General features: G+C 53.8%; 1 protein-coding gene across 1 annotated transcript; it reads right to left on the reverse strand.

Annotated features, from left to right (window-relative positions):
- Nucleotides 1-6887: 6887 nt before the first annotated feature.
- Nucleotides 6888-7883, reverse strand: LOC144278328 (galanin receptor 2a-like). The gene has a single exon (XM_077839592.1). It carries the CDS (start codon nt 7881-7883, stop codon nt 6888-6890), a length of 996 nt encoding a protein of 331 aa, XP_077695718.1.
- Between the last annotated feature and the right edge of the window lie 5791 nt (nt 7884-13674).

The following is a 13674-nucleotide window of genomic DNA, read 5'->3' on the forward strand; positions in this document are numbered from 1 at the left end:
TATCAAATGATGCTCTGAAGTCCATTAGATCTACTGCATTTCCCTTACCTACAATAATCGGGCCCCCTAAAGGCCCATTGCCCGGCTGTAGCTCAGGGACTTGGTACCCACTGCCTGCACAAGGGGCTAAATTGTTGGTGCTCAGCTAACAGGAATAGTGAGTGGCACAAAAGCGACAGAGGGTGGGGAACGCACAGAGCCATGATGTATGTGGGGCCAAACTCAGCGTTTCCAACACTGGTGATTTTTGTCACAAGTCTTGTGTATTTTGGTGTTTTTTTAAAGCCCCAGCCCCTGGAGTCAGGTGATCATGAGAGCATCTCAGCTTTCATAGAAAGACAAGTCGGAGTAACTTTCTAACATCCACGCTTTTGGAGAAACTCCCTCCTGAGCAGCTCCTGAAGGCTCACAAAGGAGAAGACAAAGAAAAAGGGACCCAAAATTCATCATTTTATCAATAGCTCCTGATTTTGGACTGCTTGGGGTTGGCAATTTCGGGGCACCCAACTGGCTTGTCTGACACACCCACGGGCACTTTACGGTCGCCTTGTCTCTGCGCAAACACCAGCTACGTCCAGCCCTCCCTCGACACTTCTAGCCGCAGGGAAAAGGTGTAGGGCAGTATCGTTACAAACCTCTGTGTAGCAGTATAGGGCAGACTGCTGCTCCCTGGCACAGCCACGTCTTCACACCAAGGAGCTGCCTGGGGATTCCCAACGGAAGGGGGCGGATGTAAGGGCAGTCAACGGGGGAAACTGACCAGACTAGCCATTGCAGCCCAGACTAGTCTGGAATAGCTAGAGGGCTGATGCTGGAGGGAAAAGCCAACTCGAGGGCTCGTCTGCATGGGAAAATGGACTTCAGTCGCTGGTGTGGAATATGTGAGAGCACTAGGTAGTCTGGAGTGGATCCTGTGGACACTTTCTTCTGTCATTAAAGTCATTTAATTCCAGAATAATTTGTGTGCTTCCAAAGGGAAGCAATTCTTCCCGAATGGAGTGATTTTCATTCCAGAATGGGGCCACATTAGCTACTTCGGAATAGCTAGTGCTCGTACTTAGCTGGTCTTTATTCCACACAAACTACTCCAGTCCATTTCCACATCCTGCGCCTCCTTGCCCCACAGAGAGCCCCACCCGGGCCGGGCCTCCCCCGAACTTCTCCTGGACCAAGCCGCCAGCCAGCCCACTTAGCCAGGGTCTCAGCACAGTCACGACTTCCATCTGAAGCCCTACCTCCCGTCAGGGAGCACATGTCCCAGACCTCCTCTGCCTTTACTGGCCCAGTTCCCCGTCACCCCCGCCTCCGCATTGGCTCGCAGCGTCTGGTCTTAGCTGGCCCCACATGCTCATGGCAAGTGTGTCTCAAGGAGCCAGGATTCTCTTTCTCAGTCTACCGGAGTTGTCACGTACCTGAGTCCTTAGTCCTGCAAATTGCCCCACGGCACCTGCCGCCCCCCCCACCCCCCGCACTGCCTCCTCAGCCCCAGCACCTGCTTAGGTGGGGCCAGGCACTTCCCACAACCACCCCAAAGCGTCATAGGGGGGAGCATGCGTACAGCCTGCTGTCTCTGCTCTCCCCCCACCCTGCATCCAAAGTGATCTCCCCAGACCCTCTCCCACCTGACAGACCTGACTGCCCTGCTCCATATTCCTCCAAACCCAGCACCCTCTACAGCAGGACTCCCCTTTCGGGTGATCTTGGGAGGGGGAAGCTGCCAGACAACCGGCTCAGACCCATTGTAAGGAGGGGCTGTGCTTGGGGCCGAGAGGGAAGGCTGGACACGGGAGGATTGGGCTGACTAGTTGACTAAGAACTCCAGGCCGCCTGCCAAGCTGATCAGCTGTGGGGCAGCAGAGCAGGACGGGGAGGCAGATGTGTGTGAGTGTAAGACTCGCCGTCGCGGGCCTGCTTCCCAGATGCGGAGTCTGGCCAGGGGATTCAGTGAGGAGCAGAGCCAGGCAGCAAGGCCAGAAAGGAGTGTCCAAGACAGGTTGGCAGAGAAGATGATTTCAGTCAGTTACTCTGGGTGTAAAGAAACTGGGTTAGAGGCTGGCTGATTATGGTTATTTATGTGTATTGCAATGGCACCTAAGGGTTCCTAGCGAGGATCAGGGCCCCACTCTCCAAAGTGACACACACTCACAATCAGGGAACGAAGGCTGTTAAAGCATTTCAGCAGTGCACTGCGCCCTACCTATTCCGGGACTCAATCTGGGTGTGAATTCTCCTGCGCGGGGTTGTTGGGTTTTGGGGAGGGGGGTCACTAGGGAAGGGCAGGAAAAAGAACAAAGTCAGACACTAGGGGTAAAGTGTCAGCTCCCAGGAGTAGGAATATGTATCAGTGTGTCGTTAAAAACCAGAGAGACAAGGTGTCACGTTCTGGGGCGTAATCCAGCCCGGCGAGGCTCTGTGTCACACCTGCTCTGTGACCCCGAGGGCCTCAAAAGGCTCTGCTGCGGTGTGTCTCCGTCTGGGCGCGTCCAGGCGTCACAGAAACATGCATTGCGAGTCTGTACATTAAGCCCTGCTTCAGTGCTCCGACCCGGCAGCCTGCCTACAACGCAGCAGCCCCATTCTGGTTACGCCGGGCAAAGGGATTCGAATGCCCCCCACCCCAAATTTTCCCAAGCCTGTGTGCTTTGCAATGGCCAGCCCCTCTCCTGGATTGATAAGGGAGGTATTAACATTTGTCTCCTCCTTTAAAGAAACAAAAGCACTTCACAGCTTATTACAGGTGTGACCAAACCGAGGCCCACAAGCCGCATGCAGCTTTTATTGTTAAATTGCGGCTCACGGAGTCCCCCCAGTCTCCACCTACCAGACCGGGGGAAGTGGTGGGGGGGGGGGCTCGGGCCTTCTACCCTGCAGTGGAGTGGTGGGGCTAGGGCAGGGGTGCGAAACTGTATGGAGGGCCGGGTAGGGAAGGCTGTGCCTCCCCAAACAGCCTGGCCCCTGCCCCCTATCCACCCCCTCCCACTTCCCGCCCCCTGACTGTCCCCCTGAGAAACCCCGACCCAGGCAACCCACCCTGCTTCCTGTCCCCTGACTGCCCCCTCCTGGGACCCCCCCACCCCAAACCACCCCCCGGGATCCTACCCTAAATCAAACCCCCCGCCCCCTGTCCCCTGACTGCCCCACGCAACCCCCTACCCCACCCCACCACCACCGCGCGCTGCCTCGCCCCCTTACCGTGCCGCTCAGAATGACAGGCACTCGCAGCCCCGCTGCCCACGCGGCGGCATGGCTGCAGGGGAGGGGGAACAGCTGGGGAGGGGCCGGGGCTAGCCTCCCAGGCCAGGAGCTCAGGGGCCGGACAGGACAGTCCCACGGGCCGGATGTGGCCCGCGGGCCGTAGTTTGCCCACCTCTGGGCTAGGGGCTTCTGCCAGAGATGACTGGTGGCTGCTGAGAGTGGGGGGACACCATTAAAAAGTTCGCCCCCCCCCCCCCCCAGTAGTTTGAGTCACACACACCCTGGCACGGCCCCCTTCCCCTCAGTGGCAAACACCTGGGAGCTGCAGGGAGGGGCCACTGCTTTAGCTCTGCAAGGACAGACAGCACCAAATGCAGCCGGTTCCAGCTGTTTGCAGCTGTCTCTGCCCATGGCCGCAGGTCCAAGCTTGCTGGCTCCAGCAGCTGCCTTGCAGGGAGGGGCCCAGTAGCGCTATGTGACAGCGCGGGGCCAGCAAACCCTGGCAAACATCGGGAAAGGTCACACGTCACCTCTGGCTTCTGCCCAGCAGGGAGGGATTCTTGGGGCTTCAGCCCCACTGGGTGCACTTGCTGGGGCTCTGGGCTTCAGCTGGAGTGGGGCTGAGGCCCAGGCAGGCACGTCCCAGCTCTTGAACTTCTGAAGATTGTCATATGTGGCTCAGAGGGTCAGTAAGTTTGGCCACTCCTGGTTTATTAACGTCACTGGGAGATTGCTAGTGGCTTAAGAGCGTGCTCCAGTGGTTAGCAGACAGGACTCTGGGGTTCTACTTAGGGCCTTCCACTGCCTCCCCGTGTGACCTTGAGCAATTCGCTTTACCTCATGTTGCTCATCAGCAAAATTGTGAGGGTTCTCTGCAGAGCACTTTGAGAGCCCAGGGATGGAAGGTTTGTTTTGTTATTAGGAACCCAAGAGAGAATCCTTGTTTGTTGTGGTGGCATAAATTCTGGATCTAGAATGCTAGTGGGTGGATTGTTGGCTACATGTGCGAGCAAGCCCGGGTCTGCGCCTGGAGCTGGGAAGAGCCGAGACAGTGGGAGCCTGGACATGTGTGAGTTGTCTTGATTGTCACGTCTCTCATCCGAACGCAGAAACCCAGGGTCTGTGGCCATTCTTTTTTTAGAGTCTGTGAGCAAAAATCATCGGTCTGTTATAAAAGCCTTTTGCTCCCGTCTCTCTCTGTCTGTCTCCTGAACTGAGAAAGAGTGAGAGAGTCAGAGGGCCAATCACTCATGCTGCCATGCCATTATGTCAAGCCAGTGTCTGAATTTTTAAAAATTGCCATGTTAGTGTCTTGCATAGGCTCAGTGGCATTCGTATTTATGATTGATACTGAACACTGGGGCCTGCACAGCGATCATTTGTCTTGCTGCAGAAATTAGTTTGTGTTTCAAGAGATTCGCCAGACCCTGAGGAACAGTGAGGCAGGTGCAATGATGCTGTAATAACCCACACAGAGCAAAAAGAAAATGGGGGACTAGGCTTGCGGGGGCGGGGGTGTGTGTGAAAATCACAGCCCAGCCCTAACATACGTGACTAACTTTTAATCAATAAAACACAAAACTCTAAGAGCTGTTGAAAGGGAATTAGAGTAGCACTCTGCTCTGGCCTACCATCAAAGTCGACAGCAGAATCAGGCCAATGCTGAGACGTTGGACGAGCCTGCTTCCATTGCTCAAACCAACTTCCAGCAGTAGCCGCTCTTTGCTGGAATCCCTCCTCCACGGGGACCCCTCCCCGGCATCTAGACACAGGCCAGACTTAGGCCTTGTCTACACTAGAAAATGCTGTGTGTGTTTTCACATCGGGTGTAGCTGCCTGGGTTTTAGAAAGAACTGAGGTCTAGTGGAGACTGGACAAACCGTTCTCAAACAGGATTCAGACCTGGAGGGAAGAAGTCTGCCTGGAATGGTTCACAGCACTGCTTCTGGCACAGCACGTCACCTCTCCTCTGGGTAGGTCACACCCTCCGTGGGTCAGAGTTACTGCGGGACAAGCCAAAGCCCCTATCCCAGCTCCTATTTCCATGATGGACTGAACCACAGCTCCAGTCTGAAATCCCCCTCCCACCCTCATCCTCGGCTCAGGGCTTAGCTTTTTTTCATTTCTGGGGGCACTGAAAAGTCGATCCAAAAAACAGGAACCACTTGCAGAAGCTGGAGGGGGGGAGGGCTCATATCAACCATAATTCCGCCCCCCACCCCCCCGGGTATGATCATATCCAGAGCAGAGGCGAAGTGTGGTACTTGGAAGCACAAGGCACCTGTTGATCTTCCTGCCAGGGCAACAGGCTGCATTAATTTCAGAGCAGAGAATTGAAAATCGGGCTGAGCAGGAAGGCCCTTCGGATGCTCTTCTCTCGGGGGCTGGGAGAGGGGTTTTGTCAGGGGCAACAGAGACCTCTCGTGCCTGATTACGCCTAATGGACAACTGGAGAGACGAGCCTCCCAAACACTTACTGCTGGGCCTCATGGTTGCTACTGCATGACAACCGCCCCAGGTCGTTCTAGCAACAGCCCCGTGGTAGCAAAAGAAGCAACCTGGGCCCAATCCTCCCAGTCATTGGCTTCCAAAGGACTGAGGAACAAGGAGTGCAGACCTGAGCTCTGGCTTGCACAGGGGTGTAACATTTCTTGTACACTGAGTGAACTCCATAGTAAATCCTTGACCAGTGAATTGTCCGGTGCTGAAGGGGCGAGATAAGCATTCAGTACAAAACTGCCTTTCTCTTTCTCTCCCGGAGTTCTGTCATGCTAGACCAGTAGTTCTCAGACCTGTGTCATGTGACCCCTTTCACACAGCAAGCCTCCTTAGAAAAGAAAAACACTTTTTAATATATTTAATACCATTATAAATGCTGGCGGCAAAGCAGGGTTTGGGGGTGGAGGTTGACAGCTCATGACCCTCCATGTAATAACCTTGCGACTCCCTGAGGAGTCCTGACCCCCAGTTTGACAAATCCTGTGTTATGTGGGGGCGCTGAAGATCACATTGTGTCAATGACACCCCCAGTGTCTAGTAAATATGCTTGAGCTCATGTCTGAGCAATAACAGGGACTTACCAACTCTCTGCAGGGGCCCCAAAACACACAAAGCCCCGAGCACACGCTCGCTGCTGTTTAGATAGGCCTGCAGGACTAGGAACAGCCAAACTGGATCATCCAGTCCAGAATCATCACTGGGAGAGTGCCCTACACCAGAGAATATCTCCTAGTGAGAAATTATGGAATAACCTGTCCATGGAGGAAGTTTTTCCCTGACTCCTGTCAGTTAAGGTGTTGGATCGTGCCCTGAATGTTTAATCCCTTCTATTTTTCCCTAACACAACAGTGATTCTTATTATCCATAGATCTGTCCAATCCTTTTTCAATCCTGCTAAGCTCTTGCCCTCAGCCATATCTTGTAGCAATGAGTTCCACAGGTTAGTTATGCTTTGTGGAGAAACGAAAGAAAGAAAGAATTTCCTTTTCATCAGTATTAGATTTACTGCGTTTCAGTTCCATTGGCTGTCCCCTAGTTCTTGTTTTACCAGAAAGAAGAGAAAGGAACACCCAGTCTATCTTCTCCCTCCTCTTCATTACTTTGTCTCTCTCCACCATGTCCCCTCTTACCCGCCTCCTGTCTTAACTACATACCACGCCTTCCCAGTTGAACTGCCCGCTCTACATTCCGGCTCATCTGCAGCCTCTCCGAAAGAGCAGTTTTTTCAGGCTGCCCTGAAACTGGGCCGAAAGGGAGAAGCAGATGAGGGGGCTCACGGAGCAGTTGGAGTAGGCGAGCACCATGGCCAAACTGGAGGCCACGAACGCTGCAGGCGTCTGAGAGAGGCGATGAGTGGCAGAGAGGCAGATCACCACAGAGCAAGGGATCCACATCAGCACAAAGACCGTCACCACGGTCAGTATCATGACAGTGGCCTTCTGGTTGAGCTGGGTGCCCCCTGACGAATGGCCCTCGCGGGGGCTCCGGCACCAGAGGGACTGGACAATCCTGGAGTAGCACAGGAGCAACAACAGCACAAAGGGGAAAAAGGCAACGCCCCCGAAGAGAAGGAAGTAGAGGAAGGTTTGCTCCGGGGTCAGGAGGAGCATGCAGTAATGGGCGTCTCCAACTGCCATGACCCTTTGGTGCAGCCAATTGGGGATGGAGACAAAGAAGCCCAAAAGCCACATGCTCATACACAGCAGGAGCCTCTGGACCTTACTGGTGGAGAAGGAGCAGGTGGGATGGACCACGGCCACGTAGCGCAGGATGGATATGGCCACCATGCTGTAAAAGCTGCAGAACATGGTCCACATGGAGAGGCTCTGGCTGCTGACACAGACGGCCACACCCATCTGCCAGTCCTCCTGGAGAAAGGTCAGCAGCAACACCGTGACGTTGTAGAGGAGGAAGAGCAGGTCAGAGACGGTGATGTTGACCATGAAGGTGCTGGTCAGGATGGAGCTGTGGCTGCTGCTGCTCTGGAGACCCTTGATCAGGACCAGCAGCAACAACAGGTTTCCTACAAGACCGACTGACAAGCTCAGGCTGCAGAAAGTGGCAAAGACGTATCTGAGCTGCCTCACGGTCAAGCCAAGGAAGCTGTGTTCCGTGCCGCGTGCGGCGGTGGCGTTGAGGGTGCTGTCGAGGGCAAGGAAGACAACGGCCGTGGTGGCTGGGAAATCCATCGTTCCAGCTTGACTGAAAGGAGAGCAACAGAGCCTAGAATAATAATAACCAATAATACCCACAGGGTCCTGCTGTTGTACCTGCCCTCTGACCATCCCATGCACCTTACAAACATTGCAGCAGTCCTGGCAGGAAGGGGATTAGCCTAATTTTACAAATGGGGAAACTGAGGCACTCAGGAGCACTAATTTACCCAAAGTCATGCGAAGAGTCAGTAAGGGCAGCGAACAGACTCCAGGAGTCCCACTAGTGTGACCAGAGAGCAAGTGTGAAAATTGGGACAGGGTTGGGATGGGGTAATAGGCGCCTATATAAGAATATTGAGACATCTGGTCACCCTGGTCCTGACTCCTTGCCTCTGTGCTTAGCCCGATGTGGGCAGGGATCGCCCTGTGCAGATCCACTAGCCAGGTGCGACCTCGCTAAAGAGACGTCACCAGAACTCTGCTCAGTCTGCCATGATCATTCACTATGAGGCTACTCCTGAATGGCTCTTCTCCGGCTGCTGAGTTACTACCCATTCCCCGCCCCCATTGTGCAAACCAGCAGCTCCAGTGTCTTGCTCTGTTCTGCATATTGGGCACCTTTGAGTGCCAGCAAGTACTCAGCACCCTTGCCTGCTGCAGGGCGCATCCTGTCTAGGGGAGGGGTTATTCCTATTTCCCTTCTGATTCTTTGAGAGCACACACTGCAGTGTAGCTGCTTCAGGACTCCCAGTGTCACCCGCCCGCCCGCAGTGACCCCCCTCTAGTGGGCTGATGAGCCACCCCAGCCTTGGCTCACAGAGCTGGGTCAATAAACTCAAGGGACAGAGACTTGTGTGGCTGGATCCAGAGGGGCCAGGTTTGGGCCCTGCCTGCTGTAGCCTGCTGCCCCACTAGAGAGAGGAGCTTTGCTGCTGGCCAAGCTGCCACAGGCTGGAGAACGTGATTACAACATAAGAACGGCCATATTGGGTCAGACCAAAGGTCCATCTAGCCCAATATCCTGTCTTCCAACCCTGTTATGGTCTTGGCCTTCACAAGGAACTCCTTGGTCTGGCAAGGAGTCCCACAGGCTGACTGTGTGCTGTGTGAAAAAATACTTCCTTTTCTTTGTTTTAAACCTGCTGCCTATTAATGTCATTTGGTGAACCCTAGTTCTTGTGTTGTGAGAAGGAGTAAATAACACTTCCTTATTTACCTTATCCACCCCAATCATGATGTTATAGACCTCTATCATATCGCCCCCTAGTTAAACAAAAGCCTTGTTCTTTGAACCTGCAACCAGCCGCCTGGTGCGGGAAATCCTGAGCCCTGAACACACAGATGCTGTTTTACATGCAGTGACATCAGCCAGGTACTGTGGGGCCAAGTGACTCTTGACTTTAAATAATGGGAAAAGAACAAAACACGAAGGAACATGAGTCAGATCGTCGTGAGACTGAGTACAACACCCCTACTACACAGCCATCTGAACCCGCCAGAAATCGGCCGTCTGCAGACCGTGGAAATGTAAAGGTACAGTAAGCAGAAAACAAAATCCAAAACATAGCTAGGTAAACCCCACCACCACCACCACCCATCCTCAACTAGCTCTTTGAGCCGCCTTCTGATTAAGCAGAAATATGTTTTGAGAAAATAACTTTTTGAAATAAACTCATCCATTTCTGCCCCCTCCCTTCCCCTCCCCTTTTCGCTGTCCCCTCATCTCTCTGGCAAGCCATTTATTTCCTAGTGCACTGCCCTGGGGAGTCGACTGAGCAGATGAAGAGTCTGTCCTCTCTCTTTCTTTTCTACAACAACATCTGCATTGCAGAAGCAGCGTATGTGTCCTGTCAGCTCACTGGGAGGAAGGGCCGGCCCTGCATTCACGTTCTGGGTGTCAGGACTCCTGGGTTCTCTTCCTAGTTCTGTCATGGGTTCACTGTGTGACCTTGGGAAAGTCGGTTCCCTTCTCTGTGCCTTGGTTCCTCCCGTGCGAAGGGCAAATTGTGACACCAACCTCCCTCCCGGGGGCCAGGAGCAAGGCTAAGTGACACACCTTGTGAAGCGCTCATAGCCCAGGGTGATGAGGACCTGATAACTGAGTCAGTGGAGTTAAAGCAGGGAGGACGCTGGGATACAGGACCCAGAGCACCCCCTCAGCCTTCAGACCCTCATGGTCTCCACATTTGCCCTAGCTCAGAAACTCCCATTTTCTCACCTCCTAGATTTCTCCTAGTCTAGGGATGGTCCTTGTTCTGGTCTCTGCCCCTACGTCACCCTGTACTCACACCCCTCCCATGCCCCCACCCCTCCATCACACCCTTTAACTGGCTTCTCTGCTGGCTGCCAGCCTGATGCTGCTGACTAACAAAGGGGCGTTGGCGCCAGAGCCCACTAGCAGAGGGACTGGGACCCTCCAGGCGCATTGCACATGAGGTGTCAGGTTCTGATGAGGATTAGTCTCGCTGGCCTGGCCCAGAGAGCAGCTGGTCACCTGGCCGTGCAAGGCTCCATGTCAGGTTCTCAATAACCTAGGCCAGTTAGAGGTGACTCCTCTGCATCCGCTCAATGAATTCTGGTATTATGGCATGACTAGCACTTAGGACACCTGCCCCATTGGCTCGGTATTTAGCTCACAGCTTCCTTCCCTCTGCCACTTTGTCCATTCTCATTGTAAAACAGGAACAGAGCTCAGCTCTCGCCAGAGACTCCAAGTCCAGAAAGGACCCTTGTGATCATCTAGGCTGACCACCTGCATAGCACCGGCCACAGGACCTGTCTGGATTCATTCCTGTTTGAACGAGAGCAGAGATTTGCTAAAAAAAAATAAATAAATAAAAAAATCCCATCTTGAGTTTTAAAATTGTCAGCGATGGAGAATCCCCCACAACCCTCAGTAAATTGGTTAACTGCTCCCATTGGTAAAAGCAGATGCTGTGTTTCCAGTCTGAATTGGTCTCGCTTCAGCTTTCAGCCATTGCACCATGGCAGATCTTTCCGTGGTAGACTGAAGAGCCCTGTTCAATATTCGCTCCCCGTGTAGGCTCTCAGTGATCCGGTCCCCCTCAGGCTCCTCTTGGTTAAACTGAACAGATTGAGCTCCTTGCCCAGGGCCACAAAGATACAGAACCACCCGAGGCCCCGTTTTGGCTCCACTGCAAGCCACAGAACTCCCCTGGCCCCTGCAGGCACCAAAACTCCCTCCGTGGCTACGTTTCCCAGGGTAAAAGTCCCTAGGCCTCTGTGTTCTGCCCCGGGCACGTGCGTGCCTCATTCCAGGCCTCTCTCCTGACTTTCCCCAGGGTGATTAATGGACCAGGGAAAGAGGCATTCGGCCCCCTAAGATGCGGGCGGGGTCCGATGTGGTAGGTGCACTCAGAGGCCACTCACCACATCTGGCCCCATTCGCAACCTGGCCAGAGAAGGAGAAAGGGGCGCGGGTGCCACTGCTCAGCGGTTTGAGCACGCACCTGGGATGTGGGAGACCCAGGGTCCGTCCCCTTTGCCACAGGGGGAGGAAGGATTTGAACAAGGCTCTCCCACCTTGCAGGGGAGAGCGATAACCACTGGGCAAGAGTTATCAGGTGGGCATTTCCTCTGGCCATTCTGTGTGGAGCAAGGCAGGTGCCTAACTCATTCCTGGAAGAAAGACCTTAAGTGCCTGGAGCTACCAGACCTACAGGTTCCCATTCCCGGATCACTAGCAGAGCTAGGCACCACTCTCCGAGAAAACAGGGGCTTAGCACACACCCCACTCAGTGTCTCCCCTCCGCTGGCTTTGGCTCGGTGGGTCCCATTCTAAGGTGCCTGACTCTGCCCAGTCACCGAACAGGAGCCTGGCTGCCTGACCCAGCGTTGTGGAGCACAGCGCTGTCCTCTGAGTTTGTAGGCACCTAAACATTCGGTACCATGACACCCGGTGTTGCAAATGCCCGAGTCCCTTCATGGCTCCCATTTCTATCGTCCAGCACGCTGGCCAAGAGCAGCAGCGAGGCAGAGCAGCAGGTCCAGAGACTTCCTAGTCATGGTTCTAAGAAGAAGGGCATCAGTCTACCCTTGGCTCAATCTTTCAACCGCAGCGGCTTGAACGCCCAGGCTAACGGACACTTGCTGCAACCCCTGTGCCAAACCCAGCAACTGCTGCAGGAAAATGCTCTTCTGAAGCCCAGTGAAACCCCTTCTCTCTCCCCTCAGGGACTGAGCCATTTGTACCACTGCTGTTGGAGGAAGAGAACTCACCTGGCTCAGGAGCCCAGACACAGGCTGGCCGGCTGGGCGAGGGCAGCGCTTGCAGCCTTATAGGCTTTGTCAGCAGCTGCAGGGCATATTATACTCCCTGACCAAGAGGGAAATGGGGAATCAAGAGAGCAGTGTCTTCCCCAGGCTCCCTGGGGCTGGGCAAATCAGGCCAGAAAGACTCAGTTCTCTGTGCAGACTTGTCCCAAAGCCACCTGCGAGGGGAGGTGTGGAAAGGGGAAGCTATTTTAATCTTCAGCTTTCCAAAGACATATAGAACCAAGTCCCCTGTGACCACTCGTGGTCACTAACGAGCTGCTGGTAGGATTTTACAAGCCAGGGGGGTGTTAATTTATGGCTCCCTAACCCTCCCCAGCAGTTCCCAGTGGGCTTGCTTCATTCTCCGCTTCCTCTGCTGAAGCGTCAGCGGGGCTGGGGAGGCTGCAGTTGAGCAGTGGGAGGGATTCAGCCGGTGGACAATGCTGGGCTGGATCGAAGCTTCCATACAAAGGCTGGGACCATGTGGCCTGGGAAAGGCTCTCAGCTGCCGTAACAGCAATCAGTTGCCCCTCTACACCCTCTCCCAGAGCCCTTGGCCTTTCTCCAGAGCCCTCCATCTAACAGGCCCCAAACGCTCTGTGAATAGTAGTGCCTTAGGGCTGGATTTCCAAAGCTATTTTGCCACCGAATGATGCACAGAGGCACCGAGTGAGATTTTTCACCCCCTCACTGGAGTGCATAACTCCTACTGGAATCAGGGCGGTTAGGTGCTTTTGAAAATGTCACTAAGCACCTCTATACATTTTGAGGTGCTTAAATCCCTTTTGCAATCCAGCCATTGGAGCCTCACATCTCCCCTCTGCCAGCAGGCCTCCAAGCGTCATTTCCTTAGCTTCCACATGGAGAAGCAGAGGCACAGAGAAGTTGTGACTTGGACACAATGGCAAAGGACAGCGCTGGCGGAGCTGGGAACAGATGCCAGGAGCCTGGTGATAAGTGCTACCCGCTGGGCCACACTCCCTCCATTACAGAGCACCATCAGCCTTGGGAGGATACGGGAGGAGTTCCACTTTTTGGAAGGGCCAGTGACAGCCAGTGCTGAATGGAAGCATGGCTTTATTCCACAGCCCCATGAGGCAGTGAGGGCCACTGGCTTTGTATGGTACCTTGGTCATGTCCCCTCACTGCTCCAGGCTATGTTTTCTCTGTCTGTACCATGCGGCATCTCTAATTTAGCCCCTTCCTGTTGGAGGATCACCAAGTGCTTCATAAGTGCCAATACATTAAACTTCGCAGTGAGAAGTTTCAGAGGAGCAGCCGTGTTAGTCTGTATCCGCTAAAAGGAGAGGACTTGTGGCACCTTAGAGACTAACAAATTTATTTGAGCATAACCCTTCGTGAGCTACAGCTCACTTCATTGGACGCATTCCTTAATTTGACTCAGTGATAACTAGGTCTAACAAGTACACTATGATTTTAAGCAATTAATGTCTCATTTCAATTATATATGTTAACAAGGTATAAATAGGGTCCAATTTTCTTGCACAGTAATGGCTGACGTAGCCATGGCACTGTTAAAACCATTTTT

Source organism: Eretmochelys imbricata, chromosome 21 (assembly GCF_965152235.1).
Source record: "Eretmochelys imbricata isolate rEreImb1 chromosome 21, rEreImb1.hap1, whole genome shotgun sequence".
Classification (NCBI taxonomy): Eukaryota; Metazoa; Chordata; order Testudines; family Cheloniidae; genus Eretmochelys; species Eretmochelys imbricata.

Bases quoted from the DNA above. Each gene is read 5' to 3' on its own strand.
- LOC144278328 (XM_077839592.1), bottom strand. From the start codon at position 7,883: ATGGATTTCCCAGCCACCACGGCCGTTGTCTTCCTTGCCCTCGACAGC.